The sequence below is a fragment of the Rhinopithecus bieti genome, unplaced genomic scaffold (genome assembly GCF_001698545.2).
Source record: "Rhinopithecus bieti isolate Rb0 unplaced genomic scaffold, ASM169854v2 scaffold_1244, whole genome shotgun sequence".
NCBI lineage: Eukaryota > Metazoa > Chordata > Mammalia > Primates > Cercopithecidae > Rhinopithecus > Rhinopithecus bieti.
The window spans coordinates 1,234,360-1,251,411 of NW_016803397.1; the positions used below are offsets into that span (position 1 = coordinate 1,234,360).

General features: G+C 41.9%; 1 protein-coding gene and 1 long non-coding RNA gene across 3 annotated transcripts in view; one reads left to right on the top strand and one right to left on the bottom strand.

Annotated features, from left to right (window-relative positions):
- Nucleotides 1–277: 277 nt before the first annotated feature.
- SLITRK5 (SLIT and NTRK like family member 5) lies at nt 278–7,976 on the bottom strand. 2 transcript variants are annotated; one of them, XM_017882462.1, is made up of 2 exons: nt 7,505–7,976; nt 278–4,514 (listed from the first exon to the last, which is right to left on the bottom strand). In XM_017882462.1, exon 2 carries the CDS (start codon nt 4,504–4,506, stop codon nt 1,627–1,629), a length of 2,880 nt encoding a protein of 959 aa, XP_017737951.1. In that variant the 5' UTR covers nt 4,507–4,514; nt 7,505–7,976; the 3' UTR covers nt 278–1,626. The 2 variants fall into 2 exon arrangements, with proteins under 2 accessions (XP_017737951.1, XP_017737961.1); XM_017882472.1 differs by lacking the exon at nt 7,505–7,976 and adding an exon at nt 7,025–7,235.
- Nucleotides 7,977–10,380: 2,404 nt separating this feature from the next.
- Nucleotides 10,381–17,052, top strand: part of LOC108536021 (uncharacterized) — a 248,731-nt gene continuing 242,059 nt past the window's right edge. The window contains exon 1 of the long non-coding RNA XR_001887399.1: nt 10,381–10,508. This is a non-coding gene — a long non-coding RNA (uncharacterized LOC108536021). The remainder of the gene's footprint in view (nt 10,509–17,052) is intronic.

The following is a 17,052-nucleotide window of genomic DNA, read 5'->3' on the forward strand; positions in this document are numbered from 1 at the left end:
GAAACAGTTACATAATTGAAAATATAATAAACACATTAAGTGACACATTTAGAAAACCATACTTCCTGAACCAACAAAGGCATACATTACATATATATGTAATATATGTTATATATATATATGTATACTTTAAAATTTTGCTAATTAGGGGAAAAACATTTTGTATTAGGAATAAAGTTCAGGAACTATTTCCTAAATTGTTAATGGTGGAGATTCTATCAATCACACATAGGTAAGTATTTTGCACCTTAAATAATCATTACTTCCATCCCTCATATTTGACATAGTTATCAAGTGTTTATTCAGAAACTATTTAAAAAATTACATGTGCTGGGATACATATGAGACTGTAACAACAGTAGCCCCATCTTACAGAGATCCTGTTTGTCATTATCATCATTGCTTGCTGCCCACAGGGATAAAGACATCGTATAGAGACTTGTACAGTCCATGATTTGGTCTTCTGAGGTGCCAGTACACGTGGATCTGTACAAATGCAACTGGGTTTGGTTAAACAATCGAAAATCGGCTACAATAGTAGTCAAATCAACATGTCATTTTGGTTCACTAATAAAAATAACTTTCAAATCTTTTCTAATAAAACCCAAAACTTTGACGCAATTCTCACTGGAATGGCCCAATTAATTGCCCTATTTTTTTCTTTTAATGCATTGGGATACAATCAGATCTTTCTTCTTAAAAAAAATACAGATTCAATTGGGTGGATTGCATTGGCTTTTAAAGATTTTGCCATTAAATTCTCCATATTTTTAATGATTGAAAATGCCTTCCTGATACCACATCAGTTTTAGAAATGCAGATCCTAATACAGTGCGACACCTCTGCAAAATCATAGGCTAAATAGTGAAGGAAAGAGGAATGCTAAATGTGCATATAAAAATAGGTGCTACAATAAAATATTTGTATATTTCATCAATAAGTTATTTTGACTAATCAATTATGGATCATATAGCTCTGTAATTTTAATGATTTGTCCACATCTATGGTGATCCTTTACAGGATCACAATACTTTTTTTAAATTCAAATGTCCAGAATGCATACAAACACATCCTTTAAAAACAAAGAAAAGGAATGAGAAGGGAGGGGAGGGAAGGAGAGAAGGAGAGGGGCGGAAAAAGAGAACAAATTTCCTATTAAAGTTGGGGTGTGCTAATTTCTCCACAAAAGCCAGTTAGACCCACCCATGGCTTAAAAGGGGAGAAACGGAGGTGGGGCGGGGGCAGGGGGGAGGAAGCAAAAGAGGAAGAGTAGAATCTATGCTCTGCCATCATCCATCATTCTTAGAGCACTTCCAACCACTACAAAAATGACTGCGGCCTTTCACAAATCACCCGCGCAGCAAATTGCCCTCCTTAAAGCCCTTCTCCACACCTGCCCCACACGCAAGAAGAGAAAGTGATGTGCCCAGTTTACACAAATGTTTCCCACGTGTAAATTTTAAAGGAAATTGCACACCCTTTTCGTATCTTCCACCGAAGCTGAGAAATCCCGTGCCAAGGCACTTCACCCTAAACGTTGAAACAACACAATTAATCAAATGTGTTCACCGTGTGTGTCGGCTTGCTTGTTTGAAATGCAAAAGCTCCAAGGGAGTTTCTTTGCTTTTAGAACTGACTAAATGTGGTCTGTTTTTCCAGCACTTCGAGGTAGTCCGGCTCAACGTTTAGTTTTGCTTTTAACTCCAGATATTCGTTCCTGTTGGGTTCTACAAAGACAGCACTCGGGGGGCTGTAGAGCACCGGTTCCCGTAGCCTGCTGTCCCCTGCCCCCGGATGCAAATACTGATGGGGGCGTCTCAGGTCATAGTTGGGGGAGAAAGTGTAAGCAGCGGGGCTGCACGGGAATTTGGGATATTCCGGGAGGCTATTGCCGGCGGGGGTGGTGGAGCAGTGTTTGTCTGGTTCTAAAATGCCCCTGTAAAAGCGGTCGGCGTCCTGCACCGGCGACAGCAGGTCCTCCCGGGGCTCGATGGTGCTGACGCTGTAGGCGGGGCTCCGCAAGTGGTGGCTTTCCCGCCTCTCCTCCTCCCCGGGCTGCAGCTGCAGCTGCGGCGGGGGCTGCTGCTGTGGCTGCTGCGGTGGTGGCGGCGGCGGCTGCTGCTGCTGCTGCAGGTGATGGTTGCTGCTGTAGGTGACCTTGAGCTCGTGCAGGTCTTTGTAATCCTCTACGGAGTTGCCCTCTCGGGAGCGGTAGATGGGGTTTTTGCACATGTGGCCCAGTGGGTGGGGGATGTATTCATACACGTGGCCCGCGGGCGTCTTCACCTTGGGCAGCGCGGGCCCGCGGTGATGCACGTGCGCGTGTGGGTGGCCGCCCGCGCCGCCGCCGCCGCCGTACACGCTGTACTGCATGTTGAAGGAACTCACGTCGGAGTTGTTGGTGCTGGTGTGGTCGCTCTGGTTCTTCTTCCTGCGCTTCATGACCAGCACGAAGAGCCCAGCGGCCACGAAAACTGACATGATGAAAACCAGCAGGAGGCTGAGGATTAACACAGACAAGGGCACCGACGACGCCCCTCCGCCTGCGCCCAAGCCCGCGGGGGCCCCGGTGCTGTTCAACCGGACCGCAGGAGTCACTGCGCTGGTCCTCGCAGAGACCTGGATGGAGGAGGGTGTGGGCGTGGAAACCACTACATCTGAATAGTCAGGGCACAGCAGCTCCGACTTAATGGAGCGCATGTCTGTCTCAGCGAATTTCTTGGGCGCCTTACAGATCACCTCGTCCACTAGGACGCCCACTTTGAGCTGCTCCACCCACAGCTTCATGCCCACAATGTCGCAGGTACAATCCCAAGGGTTGTCGTGCAGGTCGATTTGGATGAGTGACTTCAGCTGGTCCAAAACTCCACTCACCGGCAAGGAGGTGAAGTGGTTACTCCTCAGGTTTAGCCTGAGGAGGGTCAGGCCAGAGAAGACGCCCGAGGGCATGGCCTGCAGGAGGTTGTTATTCAAGAATAGCAGCTGGAGGTTTGGGACCGGGTCAAAAGTTCCAGACTGAATCTCGCGAATGAGATTGTACTGGAGGAAGAGATACTGCAGGCTCTGCAGGCCATAGAATAACTCCGGGCTTAGCCTCTCGATCCTATTGCCATTCAGGTACAGGCGCCTCAGGTTGGTGAGATCCCCGAAAGCGCGGTCCTGTATCATCGAGATGCGGTTGTTCCCCAGGTGCAGGAGGTCCAGCCCCGTGGCCTCCAGAAAGTCTGTCCTGCGCACGACAGCGATGTAGTTCTCTGTCAGATACATTTTCTTGGGATTGTAGGGCTTGGGCTGCAGTTCAGCGATGCTCTCGATCTTTCGCTCCTGGCAGTTTACGTTGAGGCCCAGATCAGAGATCTGCAGGTTGCAAGTGCACGCGGTGGGACACTCCAAAGGCACCGGGGATTTGGTCTGATAGGCGATGCTGGGGCCATAGTTGCTGTAGCCCAAGTCCTTGGAGGGCTGCCGAGAGGTGGGGCGCACCCTGGGCTTGTTGGGTTGGCGGGTCCCCTTAGGGGTCTTCAAAGGGGGTTTGTAAACAGCAGAGGAAGAAGTGGCCACAGAATTCACTGAGGCCGGGGTGGTGTGTAAATACCCCGTGGTGCTCAAAGGCGTCTGCGGCCTCATCTCATAGTCAGAAATAAGTCTCCTTGGGCACAGTTCCTGCTTGGATACTTCATCCAAGTCCCTGCCGTGTAAGCGGAAGGGGGTCTCACAAACCACATCCCCCACCAGGGCTGAGTAGGAGATGCTGTCCAACCAATCCTTTAGAGAGATCAGCTCACAAGAACAATTCCAAGGGTTTTCCTCCAGCTGTAGCTCCACAACTTTATCCATGTGCTGTAAGAGCCCCACGTAGGGCAGAAGTTTCAGCCGGTTCCCCCGGAGGTCCAAGTGCGTTAAGGGCACAAAACGGAAAAGATTGTTGGGTAAACTGGACAAAAGATTGTCATTGAGGATAAGCACCTGCAACAAATGCAGTTTCCCAAAAGCATTGGGTTCAATGACGCTGATGTAATTGTAATCGACCTGTAGGTACTCCAGGTTCTCCAAGCCAAGGAAGGTATCATCTCGCAGAAGTTCCAGTTTATTATTGTTCAGATGCAATCTCCTCAAACCCCGTAGCCCATGGAAAGCCCCGGTCTCAATGTCCTGGATAACATTGTTACCCAGATGCAAAATTGAAGCCCCAGTGTAATTGACAAACTCATTGGGATAGAGACGGTTCAAAAGGTTTCCGGACAACAAGAGGTGGTAGATTGGGAAACGGGGAGGGCTAATTTCAGAGAGACTGATGATCCCGCGGTTTTCACAGCTCACAGTTAAAATGCCGTCCTTTTCCTCACAAGGACATGCATTGTCACAGATTTCCCCATAATAATCGATGGTTTCTGCACAGGAAAGGACGAGAGATGTTACAGCAAACGCTAGAGTCTGCAGCATCCAGCTATGCATTTTTCTGTGAAGGTCCTGTTCCAAAGTTACTGGGGGGCAGCAAGTGTGCATTTTACCTCCTGTAAGGGAGAGAGAAAACAAGGAAACAACAGAATATGACAAAAATTTAAGGGATCAGTCAGAAAGTCTCTCTCTTAATATTATTACTCTAAAACCCAAAAGGAAGAGATATAAATGACACACCCCCCCAAGTGAAACATTGACATTCTCCAGATTTTATTAAAATCTATTACACATTTTGATTTAAAAGTTGATTTCATTTTTTTTTAATGAGCACACCACAAATATGCTGCTCCCTACAAGAAAAGAGAAGGTTAGATAAAGTCCCATTTTAGTTTTCTCTGCTCCCCCCTTTTCAAAACCAATCCATAAATATACATAAAATGGCTGTCAGTTCAGTTTCATGGTTCTAATTTAAGAAAAAAGAAGCACCATTTTACAAGGTTCCCCACCTCACCTATACCCAGCCCCCTCCCCCCTTTCTTTCTTTCAGAACCTCTTCAGTTAACAGTTCACCATGAAGGTCTCTTATTTTCACAGAGAGGCAAGGAGCCAAGACACTTGGGGTATTTTAAACCATCGCTAGAAATGCCACGGTGGGAACCTAAAGGATACTTTTCAGAGGCAAAAAGGGTGTAATATAATGCATCAAAGGAGCCCCAAGAAGCTCTTAGATCACCAATTGTCTTCCGGAGCTTTGAGTAAGGAGAAAAAGGAGAACGCATTTGCTTTGATGGTGGACTTCACTACCACGCTATTAAGCACATCAGCGTCCTAATTGCATGCACGGTGCCACTTAGCAGCGCTTCCCTGAGAGCGCCCTGCGACCACTTCTCATTGATCATGTCAGCGACGCTACCAAACCGCATCTTTAAGCCACTGAAATAGTTCTGCACGACGGATTACAAAGAACTCAGCGAAGGTATCTGCAATCTCTGAATACCTCCTGATGCCTAGAGTTTAAAAAGGACGTTCCTACCGCTTACTGGGAATCAGTAAACCAAGGATCAGTGCCAAAGTCTCCCTTACCTTGGGCTCCGCGTCTATTTGCAACGGTAATAGCAAGGGTTGCACGGAACTACCACCTCGACAGCATCCCCATCTTTGGAGTTGCTTATTACATTTAATTGTTAACGCTCCCCTCTCTCCTTTTTTTAATCTCAGGGAAAGGACGCCTGGGTTGATTAAAAGGCAAAATAGAAAGGTGGGAGGGAGAACTGTAAGTGACTTAGGTCAGTTATTTAATATACGAATTTCATCTCCCACAGGAATCAATGTGACCCCCTCCCCCCCTTTTTTCTTGCTCTCTTTTTGTCCCCTTGAAGGCTTCCTTCCACTTCCTACTTCTGATCAACAGCAGCACTCTTAAAGGAAGGACATAAATGGAATGAGCGTGTGTGAGTGTGTGCGCGCGTGCACGCTGCGTTGGTTAATGGGGTGGGGGACATTTGATAGAAATGCTGGGCTCTAGGAACCTACGCCTTTTCTCTGGTCAACCTTGCCTTCGCCTCACTACCGAAGTCTAATATCAAATTGCAACTCCAAACTAAAGCCAAGATGTTTCCGAGACAGCGGTTTCAAGCCTGGAGACCTTGCTCCTGATCCCCAAGTCGACTCCAGCCCGCGTTATTAAACACCCCTGCATTCACACGCACATGTACCAGTGTGCCTGCGAATCATTCACGTGTGGCCACCCAGACGTGTCGAGACGAATCGGAACCATAGTGCATAAACCTCGCAAGTATCCCCGACCTCCCAACGCAACGGTAAACGTCTCCCGGCTTAAAAGCGGCAAAAACATCCCCAGTGAAAGCAAAACGTTTACCTTGAAATTTCAGTTTTCCGCTGGATCAAATCCGCACATCCATTCAGCGAGGTTGGGTCCCCTCCCCTCCCCCCCTTTGCTTACCCCCCCCCATTCACCTCCCACCCCATCTGAAAGCCCATTGCAAATTCTGTCCAGCCAGTATTAAACTCCAGCGTTTACAACTTTAATTCAGTTCTAGTTAGCAAGGATCTAAGAGCTTCCTCTCAACCCATTCCCTTTCCCCTCCTCCTTGCTAGCGAAGGAGACCAAAAATTTGAGAAAATAAAGTTGAATGAGCCTGGGAAGGCTGACATTCTGACCGGGAAACGCACCTCCGATGGAAATTCGCGGGTGCGCTGAACATTCTCAGATTCTCAGATTTTTTTTTTTTTTTTGGAGGGCGGGGGCGGGGGGATTATTCATTTTCTCCCAGAGAATTTAGATACTGGATCACCGCCCTGTACGTCCCCGCATTAAGCAGCATGGAGCCACTCGGACTGGAGCCCAGCACCCAGGCCGAACCGGAGGCTCCGGGCACAGCTGCTCAAGCAGCAGCCCAGGCAGAAGCACCCGGAGTTCCAGGACGCGAGGCTCCCCCCTCCCCACCCCGCCCCAAAGAGAAGGAAGGGAAAAAGGAGGAAGAAGGGGAGGGAGGAGAGGGAAAGAAAGCCACCCCACCACACACACACACACACACACACACACACACACACACAGACACACACACGCGAACCTCTTTTGCAAAGTAAACGATAGACTTACCCCGTCTCACATCTCCAAGGCCCACTCATCATAGCCACCCTTTAAAAACACACACATACACAAAAACCCTCTTTGGGGTATGCATTGGGTTTCTCAAGCCCAGGCAGGGCCAGGTGACCGCGAGCAGCTGGGTCCCAGAGGCTGGAGGAAAGAGGCGCCCGGACGCCTCCAGCCCGGGGCCGCCGCCGCGGTGGCTACCGCGGGTTCCGGGGCTCCCCAAACGACTCTCCCCGGTGCTCTCCGCGGTAGTCGGAGCGGGCAGCAGGGTTGGGTGNGAGGGGAGGCACGGAGCGGGAGGAGGGGGACGCGGAGAAGACTGCCTGGCACCGCCGGCCCCGCCAACGTGACGGTCAGCCCCGCCGAGCGCTCGCACCCGCTCACACTCATGATCACTCGCACACTTGCTCCAATCCGTGTTAAGGCGCGATCGCGGGGTCCCTGGCAGCCTTCGCTGCACCCTCCCCCAAGTGGGGTACTCACAGTTCCCATCCGCAAAGGGGGCAACTTTCTCCGACCCAGCTGTGGCCGCCGCCCCCTCCAGCCTCCTCCAGCTCCTCGCACCCTCGGGCCTGGGTTCGCGCCGGCCGGCCCTCCCCTCCCCCCTCGGCTCTCCTCCTCGCGGTCTTCACCACATTCCCCCCTGGTCAGTGGCGCACGCCCGGGGACCAGCCAGAGGGAGCGGGTCGCGGGGGTGTGCATGCATCTCCCGCCTTCTTCTTGCAGCGCACACTGTACATGGTAGTGAGGGGGCGAGCGAAGGTGGCTCCGGCCCCTCGGCTGCTCCAGCGAAGGCGGCGGCTGCAGATCCTGCTCTGTCCTCCGCCCCCAGCGCAGCGGCGACCACCTAGTTAGGATCCCGCCGCCGCTGTCCCCGCGCCGATTCCGCCGCCGCCGCGGCCCCTAATTAGTATTTGAGAGGCTCCCTCATCCTTTTGGCAGTTTCATCCCTCACGGTATTTGCAGGTTTTTTTTTTTTTTTTTTTTTCTGTATCCCTTCCCCAGATGCGGCGCACAATCGTCATTATTTGGAACTCTCTATCACCGACATCCTTTGGGGTTTCTGGGGGAAGAGGAGGGGGGGCGAGCAGGAACCGCGTCGTTCTATGCCTGTGGCTTGTCCTGGCAGCACGGTGGCTCTAAAAAAAACTCCAAGAAAGTCGCGTCTTCCTCCCGGTCGCCGAGGAGGTGGCAACGCGGAAAGCAACTCCGGGTCTCTGAGACAGCTGCTCCATAGCGGGTGCAGGGCCCAGTCCAGCGCACTTGTTTATTGTCGCGCCTCTCGTGCGAGCCAAGCTGCAGCAGACATGGTGGGCCCGGGGCGAAGCGGGCGCTCGGTGGCCGATAGATGGCAGCCGAGGGCGAAGGCGTCCCTGGGCTAGGGCGGCGCAACCGGAGCCCCTTGGATGTCACATTCGTAGGAGACAGAGGAGTCTTGGACCATGTGCGTAATACGAGCGTGGGACTGTGCAATTCTTGGATTGGGAAAGGGAAGAGTGGAAATAACCCCGGCAGTGCCAGGTTTGCTGGTGGTCAGGAACAGATGATTCCAGCCCAGTGCTGATCGCCTGCCTTACTCCTGCCATTTAGAATGCGGCTGTCTCATGTACATACTGTTAAGGATCCTGGAAAAGGGAGTGGTTCCTCCTAGCTGCAAACAAGGGCGCTACTTTTCTCTTTTAATAGAATTACGTTTTATAGGTGTGTCTAGGCAACACAAGGGAATGTGAAAGACTGTCAGAGGGAATGTTTTGAATACATTTGGTGTGTACTAAAAGCTGGAAAACCCCTAAGTAAATGCAGTATCGATAGAAAGCGAGTTTCTTGAAGAGTCACCTGCTAAACTCCACTAGAGTCATCTCTACAGTAAGTATTCTTGGCTCTTTCCATGAAAGCAGACACTTCCATTCCCAAAAGGGGTCTTTACATTCATAAGACATGTTTTCAATGTTTGTAATATTAGACCTGCTGTTCATCAAAGGTATAAAAGTTGATCATCATAAGTGACTCAGTGCAGACTGAGTGCACATGTGCCTGTTCCTTTGATAACTATGTAGTTAGTTTCTCCGTGTAAATATATTTTACCCACTTTATTTTGGAAATAATTGATATTGTTTTATTCTTAGTAATATTTGGGATAATACGGTGTTATAATATTCTGGTTAATCATGTTTAATATTAATATAGAGTCCGATAGTATGTCTATGTTCTGAGACGTATATGTATCTCAGGCGATGAACATTGCAGTCTCTTGAGGTATTGCAATCTTTCTTGAACTTTCCCCTGCATATGTTGTGCAAATATATATATTTTATTTTATGCCATAATTACTTTATTTGGAAACAATTTTGTTTGAGTGTGGGTTATATTCAAGGGAGAGGAAGGAAAGAAGTAATAGATAATAAAATAGTAACAGATAATAAAACAAAGTCTTGTAATGGAACGTTTTATTAAATTTAGAAACATTTGACCTAGGAATGATAGCCACTAGCTATAGATACATTGCATAAACAAATATAACTTACACTTCATCCACGAAAGACTTATTTCTGTATTTTTTATTTAGTCATTAACTTTTAACACTATATAAACATTTTAGAAAATTTACTTTAAGTGTAAAATTACTTCTATATTTTCAAAATGAAAATGTAATATTTAAATTTAAAATTATATAGGAATTACANGGGAAGAGGAGGGGGGGCGAGCAGGAACCGCGTCGTTCTATGCCTGTGGCTTGTCCTGGCAGCACGGTGGCTCTAAAAAAAACTCCAAGAAAGTCGCGTCTTCCTCCCGGTCGCCGAGGAGGTGGCAACGCGGAAAGCAACTCCGGGTCTCTGAGACAGCTGCTCCATAGCGGGTGCAGGGCCCAGTCCAGCGCACTTGTTTATTGTCGCGCCTCTCGTGCGAGCCAAGCTGCAGCAGACATGGTGGGCCCGGGGCGAAGCGGGCGCTCGGTGGCCGATAGATGGCAGCCGAGGGCGAAGGCGTCCCTGGGCTAGGGCGGCGCAACCGGAGCCCCCTTGGATGTCACATTCGTAGGAGACAGAGGAGTCTTGGACCATGTGCGTAATACGAGCGTGGGACTGTGCAATTCTTGGATTGGGAAAGGGAAGAGTGGAAATAACCCCGGCAGTGCCAGGTTTGCTGGTGGTCAGGAACAGATGATTCCAGCCCAGTGCTGATCGCCTGCCTTACTCCTGCCATTTAGAATGCGGCTGTCTCATGTACATACTGTTAAGGATCCTGGAAAAGGGAGTGGTTCCTCCTAGCTGCAAACAAGGGCGCTACTTTTCTCTTTTTAATAGAATTACGTTTTATAGGTGTGTCTAGGCAACACAAGGGAATGTGAAAGACTGTCAGAGGGAATGTTTTTGAATACATTTGGTGTGTACTAAAAAGCTGGAAAACCCCTAAGTAAATGCAGTATCGATAGAAAGCGAGTTTCTTGAAGAGTCACCTGCTAAACTCCACTAGAGTCATCTCTACAGTAAGTATTCTTGGCTCTTTCCATGAAAGCAGACACTTCCATTCCCAAAAGGGGGTCTTTACATTCATAAGACATGTTTTCAATGTTTGTAATATTAGACCTGCTGTTCATCAAAGGTATAAAAGTTGATCATCATAAGTGACTCAGTGCAGACTGAGTGCACATGTGCCTGTTCCTTTGATAACTATGTAGTTAGTTTCTCCGTGTAAATATATTTTACCCACTTTATTTTGGAAATAATTGATATTGTTTTATTCTTAGTAATATTTGGGATAATACGGTGTTATAATATTCTGGTTAATCATGTTTAATATTAATATAGAGTCCGATAGTATGTCTATGTTCTGAGACGTATATGTATCTCAGGCGATGAACATTGCAGTCTCTTGAGGTATTGCAATCTTTCTTGAACTTTCCCCTGCATATGTTGTGCAAATATATATATTTTTACTTTATGCCATAATTACTTTATTTGGAAACAATTTTGTTTGAGTGTGGGTTATATTCAAGGGAGAGGAAGGAAAGAAGTAATAGATAATAAAATAGTAACAGATAATAAAAACAAAGTCTTGTAATGGAACGTTTTATTAAATTTAGAAACATTTGACCTAGGAATGATAGCCACTAGCTATAGATACATTGCATAAACAAATATAACTTACACTTCATCCACGAAAGACTTATTTCTGTATTTTTTATTTAGTCATTAACTTTTAACACTATATAAACATTTTAGAAAATTTACTTTTAAGTGTAAAATTACTTCTATATTTTCAAAATGAAAATGTAATATTTAAATTTAAAATTATATAGGAATTACAGCCAGAAGCCTTTGGAATATAACTGTTGAGTCTTATCAGAAACATAATTTTCAATATTGATTAACTTTGTAGAAGTCCTGAAAGGTCCTAAATTGTCTTAATCGATTATTTATTTTTTCAAAATAGCTTAAATAAAGCTATTATATTTTATCACTGTTCTAAATCTTCATAATTGCATTCAATATCAAAATTTAATGCATGGTTTTGTATTATTTTTATTTTAAATACTTATTGTTCTAATTAAAGTAAATGTTATTCAACTAAGAAGTATTAAGTATGTTTGGAATTAGTTTAAGTTACGGTTTTGTTGGAAACACTTATGCTAATAATCTAGTTTATCTCTTGTTGTTCAAATAAGTAAATGATGAAAACTTTCTACTATTAACTCAACAATGAGAATGGCCCCAGAAGCCACCACTACCTTTTGCCGCTAGGTGTCTCTGTAAGATGCTCTGCAAGAGAATGAAATTTTAGAAAATACTGTGACATGAGTTCAGAACAGAACACAAGAGGGAAAACATCATAGATATAAGGAAAAGTCTCAGTTATTAATCTGTTTCTTGATTTGCATTGAATGTTGACTATTGCTTAGAAAATATATAAATGAATTACATAAGAGTGCTCAAATATGAGCAAAAGCTTTTACCTCACATGAACAAACATATCTATGTTTTAGTCTATATTAAGCAACATATGGTCATATGTGTACACTTGCTTTCAGATAGCACTCAGACACTGCACTTAATTACATAGATACGTTTGGCCATTGTAAAATTAAATGATTGATTAAATATATCTCCCCAGAATTAAGTTTATTAATATTAAACATTATTTGATGGAGTTGGATGTGAAAGTCACATTTGTCCAAATGTTTGCAAATATATTTTTTTATATTAGAATTATCTATTGAGAGAGTATCATCATAAATGCATATCATGTAGGAAATATATTTGGAAATATATTTGGCAAATATATTTGGCATTTATACTGCAAATGTAATTGTCATGATCAATTATGGCCATAATTTGATACCTGCAAATTTAAATTTAAATTTAAAACATAAGTAGCATGCTTGCCACTTAAAATTGACCATATATTTTTGTAAATTTATATTTATTAATTTCTAGAATTATTATTTTAGTGCTTTATGAACACAAGAGAAATTCTTATATTAAGTACATTTCTTAAGATAACACTTATCACATTTGTGTATCACCGTGTGTTATCTTTAGAATATTAAAATGCTTAGTCAAGACTTATGGTGCTTTAAGAAACAATCTAATGAGGACTATAAACAAGGAAATTCTTTATTAATCATTGCATGACTTCATAAGTATTGATCAACATCTATCTAAAGCCAGTAGAGCTTGCAATTTTGTTGTTGTTGTTGTTGTTAGCCTAACTGGTGAGTTAAGATTATGGAATTCTAATGCTAAATTTCTATTCCTCCATAGTAATGGCTAAGAAGTCTGTTCAACTCAATTTAATAAATGACACATTTTTCAAGTCTAAGTTAAGGGGCGTATGTCTTTAAAGTTTTTGAAATTGAAATTTTATATATATATATCACATTCTTATGCATAATTATATATAATATATGATATATATAAATATATATGTCTTACATATCTAAAAGGAGAAAATAAAAGTTTCTCCTGGAGGAAAATAATGAGTCACCATTTATGATTGCGTCTCTATGAAATTGCTAAATTAAATTAGTATACAGCATTTGTCTTTGACATTTTGTCTAATACATTTAAAATTAAAAACAAACATCATGCAGTTATAATTATCAAAGTAAAAATGGCCAGCAAATATAATTTTGCTGAAATTATTTATTCACTTATAGACTTAATTATTCACAATCTTAGAAATAGACTCTCAGAGGCATTACAAAAGAATATACAACAAATAGGCAATTTTCTTCCTTGCCTCATGCAGTTCCTTGCACATACACTCTGATATTTTTTGATATAATTACATATGAAAATATCCTTTTTGGATAACCAATTGGAAATATCTACAAAAATATATCTTTGGAACACTACTTTTTCAGAAAGTAGCCTTCAGGTGTACCAAAGTAAGATACATAAAACACTATGTCAGAAGGTATTATTTGTAACAGATGCTTGCATTTGAAAATGACTAAGAACAAGTTGAATGTCCGACTCACTGAAAAATCATACACGTCCATCTATACCTTAGAATACTCTTCTACTTTAAACAACAGTTTGTATAGGAATACTGTTTTGCCATTTCTAGGAGTATATATAACATTACCTATAATACGTGAGAGGCAGACTTTTTTCTGGAAAGAAATTAATACACACAAATACAATAACAGTGTTTACCTTTTGGAAGAAGACTGGCACCTTAAATAGAATGGGAGTTTGTTTTTCATCATATGCTCTTTTCTTTACTATTTTGTTTTTTACTGTTTTGGTTTCTACTACATTTTGTTCAATTTTACATACACATTCCCAATAAAACTTATAAAATGTGCACTTGAAAAATAAGGATATTTGGAAGGGTGATTTAAGAGCTTAGGAAGAGTTCAAGATAATTTCCTTAAATTCATCTCTATCCCATAGTTCCCAAATGGTTTTATTGTTCATGACACATTATTATCACTGGAGACACTGAATATATTTCTAAATATGAGTGTCAATTAATTAGTTACAATAATTTTTCATCATTGCTCATATGTGACATTCAATTCTAGCTACCAATATCAGCTAATAGAATGGTCATTAATAGAAGCTAGCTTTGTTATCTTCACTATTCAGAACCATGCTGTGTGTTGGAACATCAGTTTTATTTGATACTCGGGTGAGTGAAGAGGAGGATGAAAATGGCTCTGTTGAGAAGATAAGTGATTGCACTTGAAGTTGTCAGCAGCTCTTCTTTACTATTTACTGAAGAAAAGTGAGTGTAGTTGTGACATTTTAAATATACAAACTATCATCAGACCCTGTTAGAACAAAGGCTACTGCCATCTGGCTTATACTAGCATTGAAATGCACACATTCCACTGGAAATGAAGCAGTTTCATAATGTAATCAGATTAGCTTTTCTATGTAACTCTCTTATTAGTGCTGTGATTTGTCTCTTGGGACCCACTGGTCCTTGGTTCTCGCACATCTCTAGTCATTTTTAGAGAGTAAATCTAAACAGGCATTATGTTATGCCTATATTTTCTGTTATTTCTGTTTTTTTTTTTTTTTTTTTTTTTTACAGAGTAAAACAAGTAATTATCCTAAAACACAGTTAAATTACAACAATTTAAGAAGAACCATTGCTAATGAAAAAATATCTAAATTGACTGTACTACATTCAACTTTGCCAACTGGAATCCTTCATTCAACAGAAGACTCTCATAATCTCTTCATCCCCTCAAAATGAATCAGCCTTTTCCCCAACTCCAATGCTTTGGTTTCCACTGCCCTTTTATCTGTGAGACTTTTCATTTTTCTTTTACCTACTGTTCTAGAGAATTCTATGTAAGTCCTTTCTCCACCTGTTCTCCACAAACATTCCCTTACATTTTCAAACACTTGATCTGCACAATGTTCTATTTCTTGCTTAATGTGTATTTTTCTTCCAGACTACATTATCATTACTTATTTTGAAACAGTATATGGTATCCCTTCAATAGCAAGAAAAATGAGCTCCAGAAATCTCTTTGTATACACAAAGTACTTGTTCATTTATGAATTTATTAATTCAACAAATATTTATTTAGCACATAAAATGTGCTAGATCTCTTGTATTTGAGATGAAAATAGTTGATTCATATCAGAATGCTTACAGAGATGTTTGACTTTTTGTAAATTATCTACTTTCTCTATCAAAAGTCTCTCTCAAAATTAATGAATTACAATTTATGCAATAAAATTATATTGCATAAATTGTATTCTTGAATAAATATTTATTGTGGCAGATGTTCAGCAAACCTCTACAAGAGGCTGTTCAATAGAATTTTCTAAGATAATAGAAATTAACTGTATCTGTGCAATACAATGTGATAGCTATTGGCCAAATAAGGCTATTGAGCAATTGAAATGTGAATGATACCTTTCGGTAGGTGGTAGCTTTAAAAAATGAAATGTGGATGATATGGCAGAGGAACTAAAATTTTACTGTTATTTAAATTTGATTGATTTAAATTTAAATAGCCACCTGTGGCTAGTGGCTACCATATTGGACAGTGCAGGTCTAGAATATAAATTCCTAGAGGATTGAAACTGTGTTTCTTGTGCAATTTCTGGGATACCTTGGAAATTCAATCAATATGAACAGCTGCACTCATAAGTAATGATGGTGATTATGACACCCTCAATAAATAAGGGCAATTATGATTCACATTTGGCAAGAGGCCTGATTTGCATTCTGTTTAGGGTCTCTATTCAATTCTTTCAAATTGCATTCAATTGAAGGCCTCTACTATTCTTTTAAAGATTTCAAGGCACTTTACAAGCATTTCAAAATTCTTCATTACACCCTTATTATACCTCTATAAAGAAAGAAAGGTAGATTATTTTAAATCAATAGAATTTTATTAGAAGATAAGTGCCTTTTTATGCATGGCAAAGTAGTCTCTGAAGTACTTTTCTCTAGATCACACAGTGGGATGTTAGTAGAACTGGAAAAGAAAATACCAAATCGGTATTTTGCTTCAGGAATTATCTAGGATAGGTTTTGTGTGTCAAAAAGACTCTAAAAAAACTGCACTTGAATGTGTTTACTCCATCTATTTTAATACCAAAACATGATTTTAAAGTTTAGTGTTGTTTTGTACAATTGGAGTGGACAGAGTTTGAAGAGCAAATTATAATTAACTAATTTACAGAATGCTAATATGGTCTCTAATTTCCATGAAAAGCTCAATAAACCTCAGTTTTAATAAAATGACATTTATAAATCTGATACAAAGACATAATGACCTGATAATGAGTCCCATTCAGAAGTTATAATTTTTTAAGGTTAGATTGTGTTTTTCATCAATCTATTTAAAATATTCATCATATTAGTGGCCTTTATTTCCAACAATATGCTTCTTCCATAGACAAAAACCAATATAACTTTAAAGGAATCACACATTGCTTAAAGGCTTAAGTCCAAAATAATTAGGAAACCACCAGGCCTAGTCATCAGTAAAGTGTTTCTCCAAGACCTTGAATTCATTCTTGGCTCTGGCTTTGTATCATTTGCGCCTCTGCATAAATGAAAACATTTCCTCTGGGTAGATGGCAAAGTTAATGTGCTATGTCTTCAGTGGACTATATAACTATCACACTGGTTAATCAAATAATAAATACTAAAATGTAAACTCCTTGGAAAAATATAGTTATTAATCTGGTACAGGCATGTTGGCTCACTCCTCTAGTCCCAGTACTTTGGGAGGTCTAGGTGGGAGGATTTCTTGAGGCCAGGAGTTCAAGACCAGCTTGGGCAGCATAGCAAGACCCCATCTGTACAAAAATAAAAATAAAGAAAAGTAATTGAGTGTGGTGGTGTGCACCTGTAGTTTTAGCTCTTCAGGAGGCTGAAGTAGGAGGGTGCCTTGAGTCCAAGAGTTTTAGGTTGCAGTGAGCTATGATCTGGCCTGGGAGAGAGAATGAGATCCTGTCTTTCAAAAGAGTTTTTTGTTTTTTTAAAATAATTGTTATTAATCTTAACTTACAGATTTTAAGTTATTCTTTTTTTTTTTTTTTTTTTTTTTT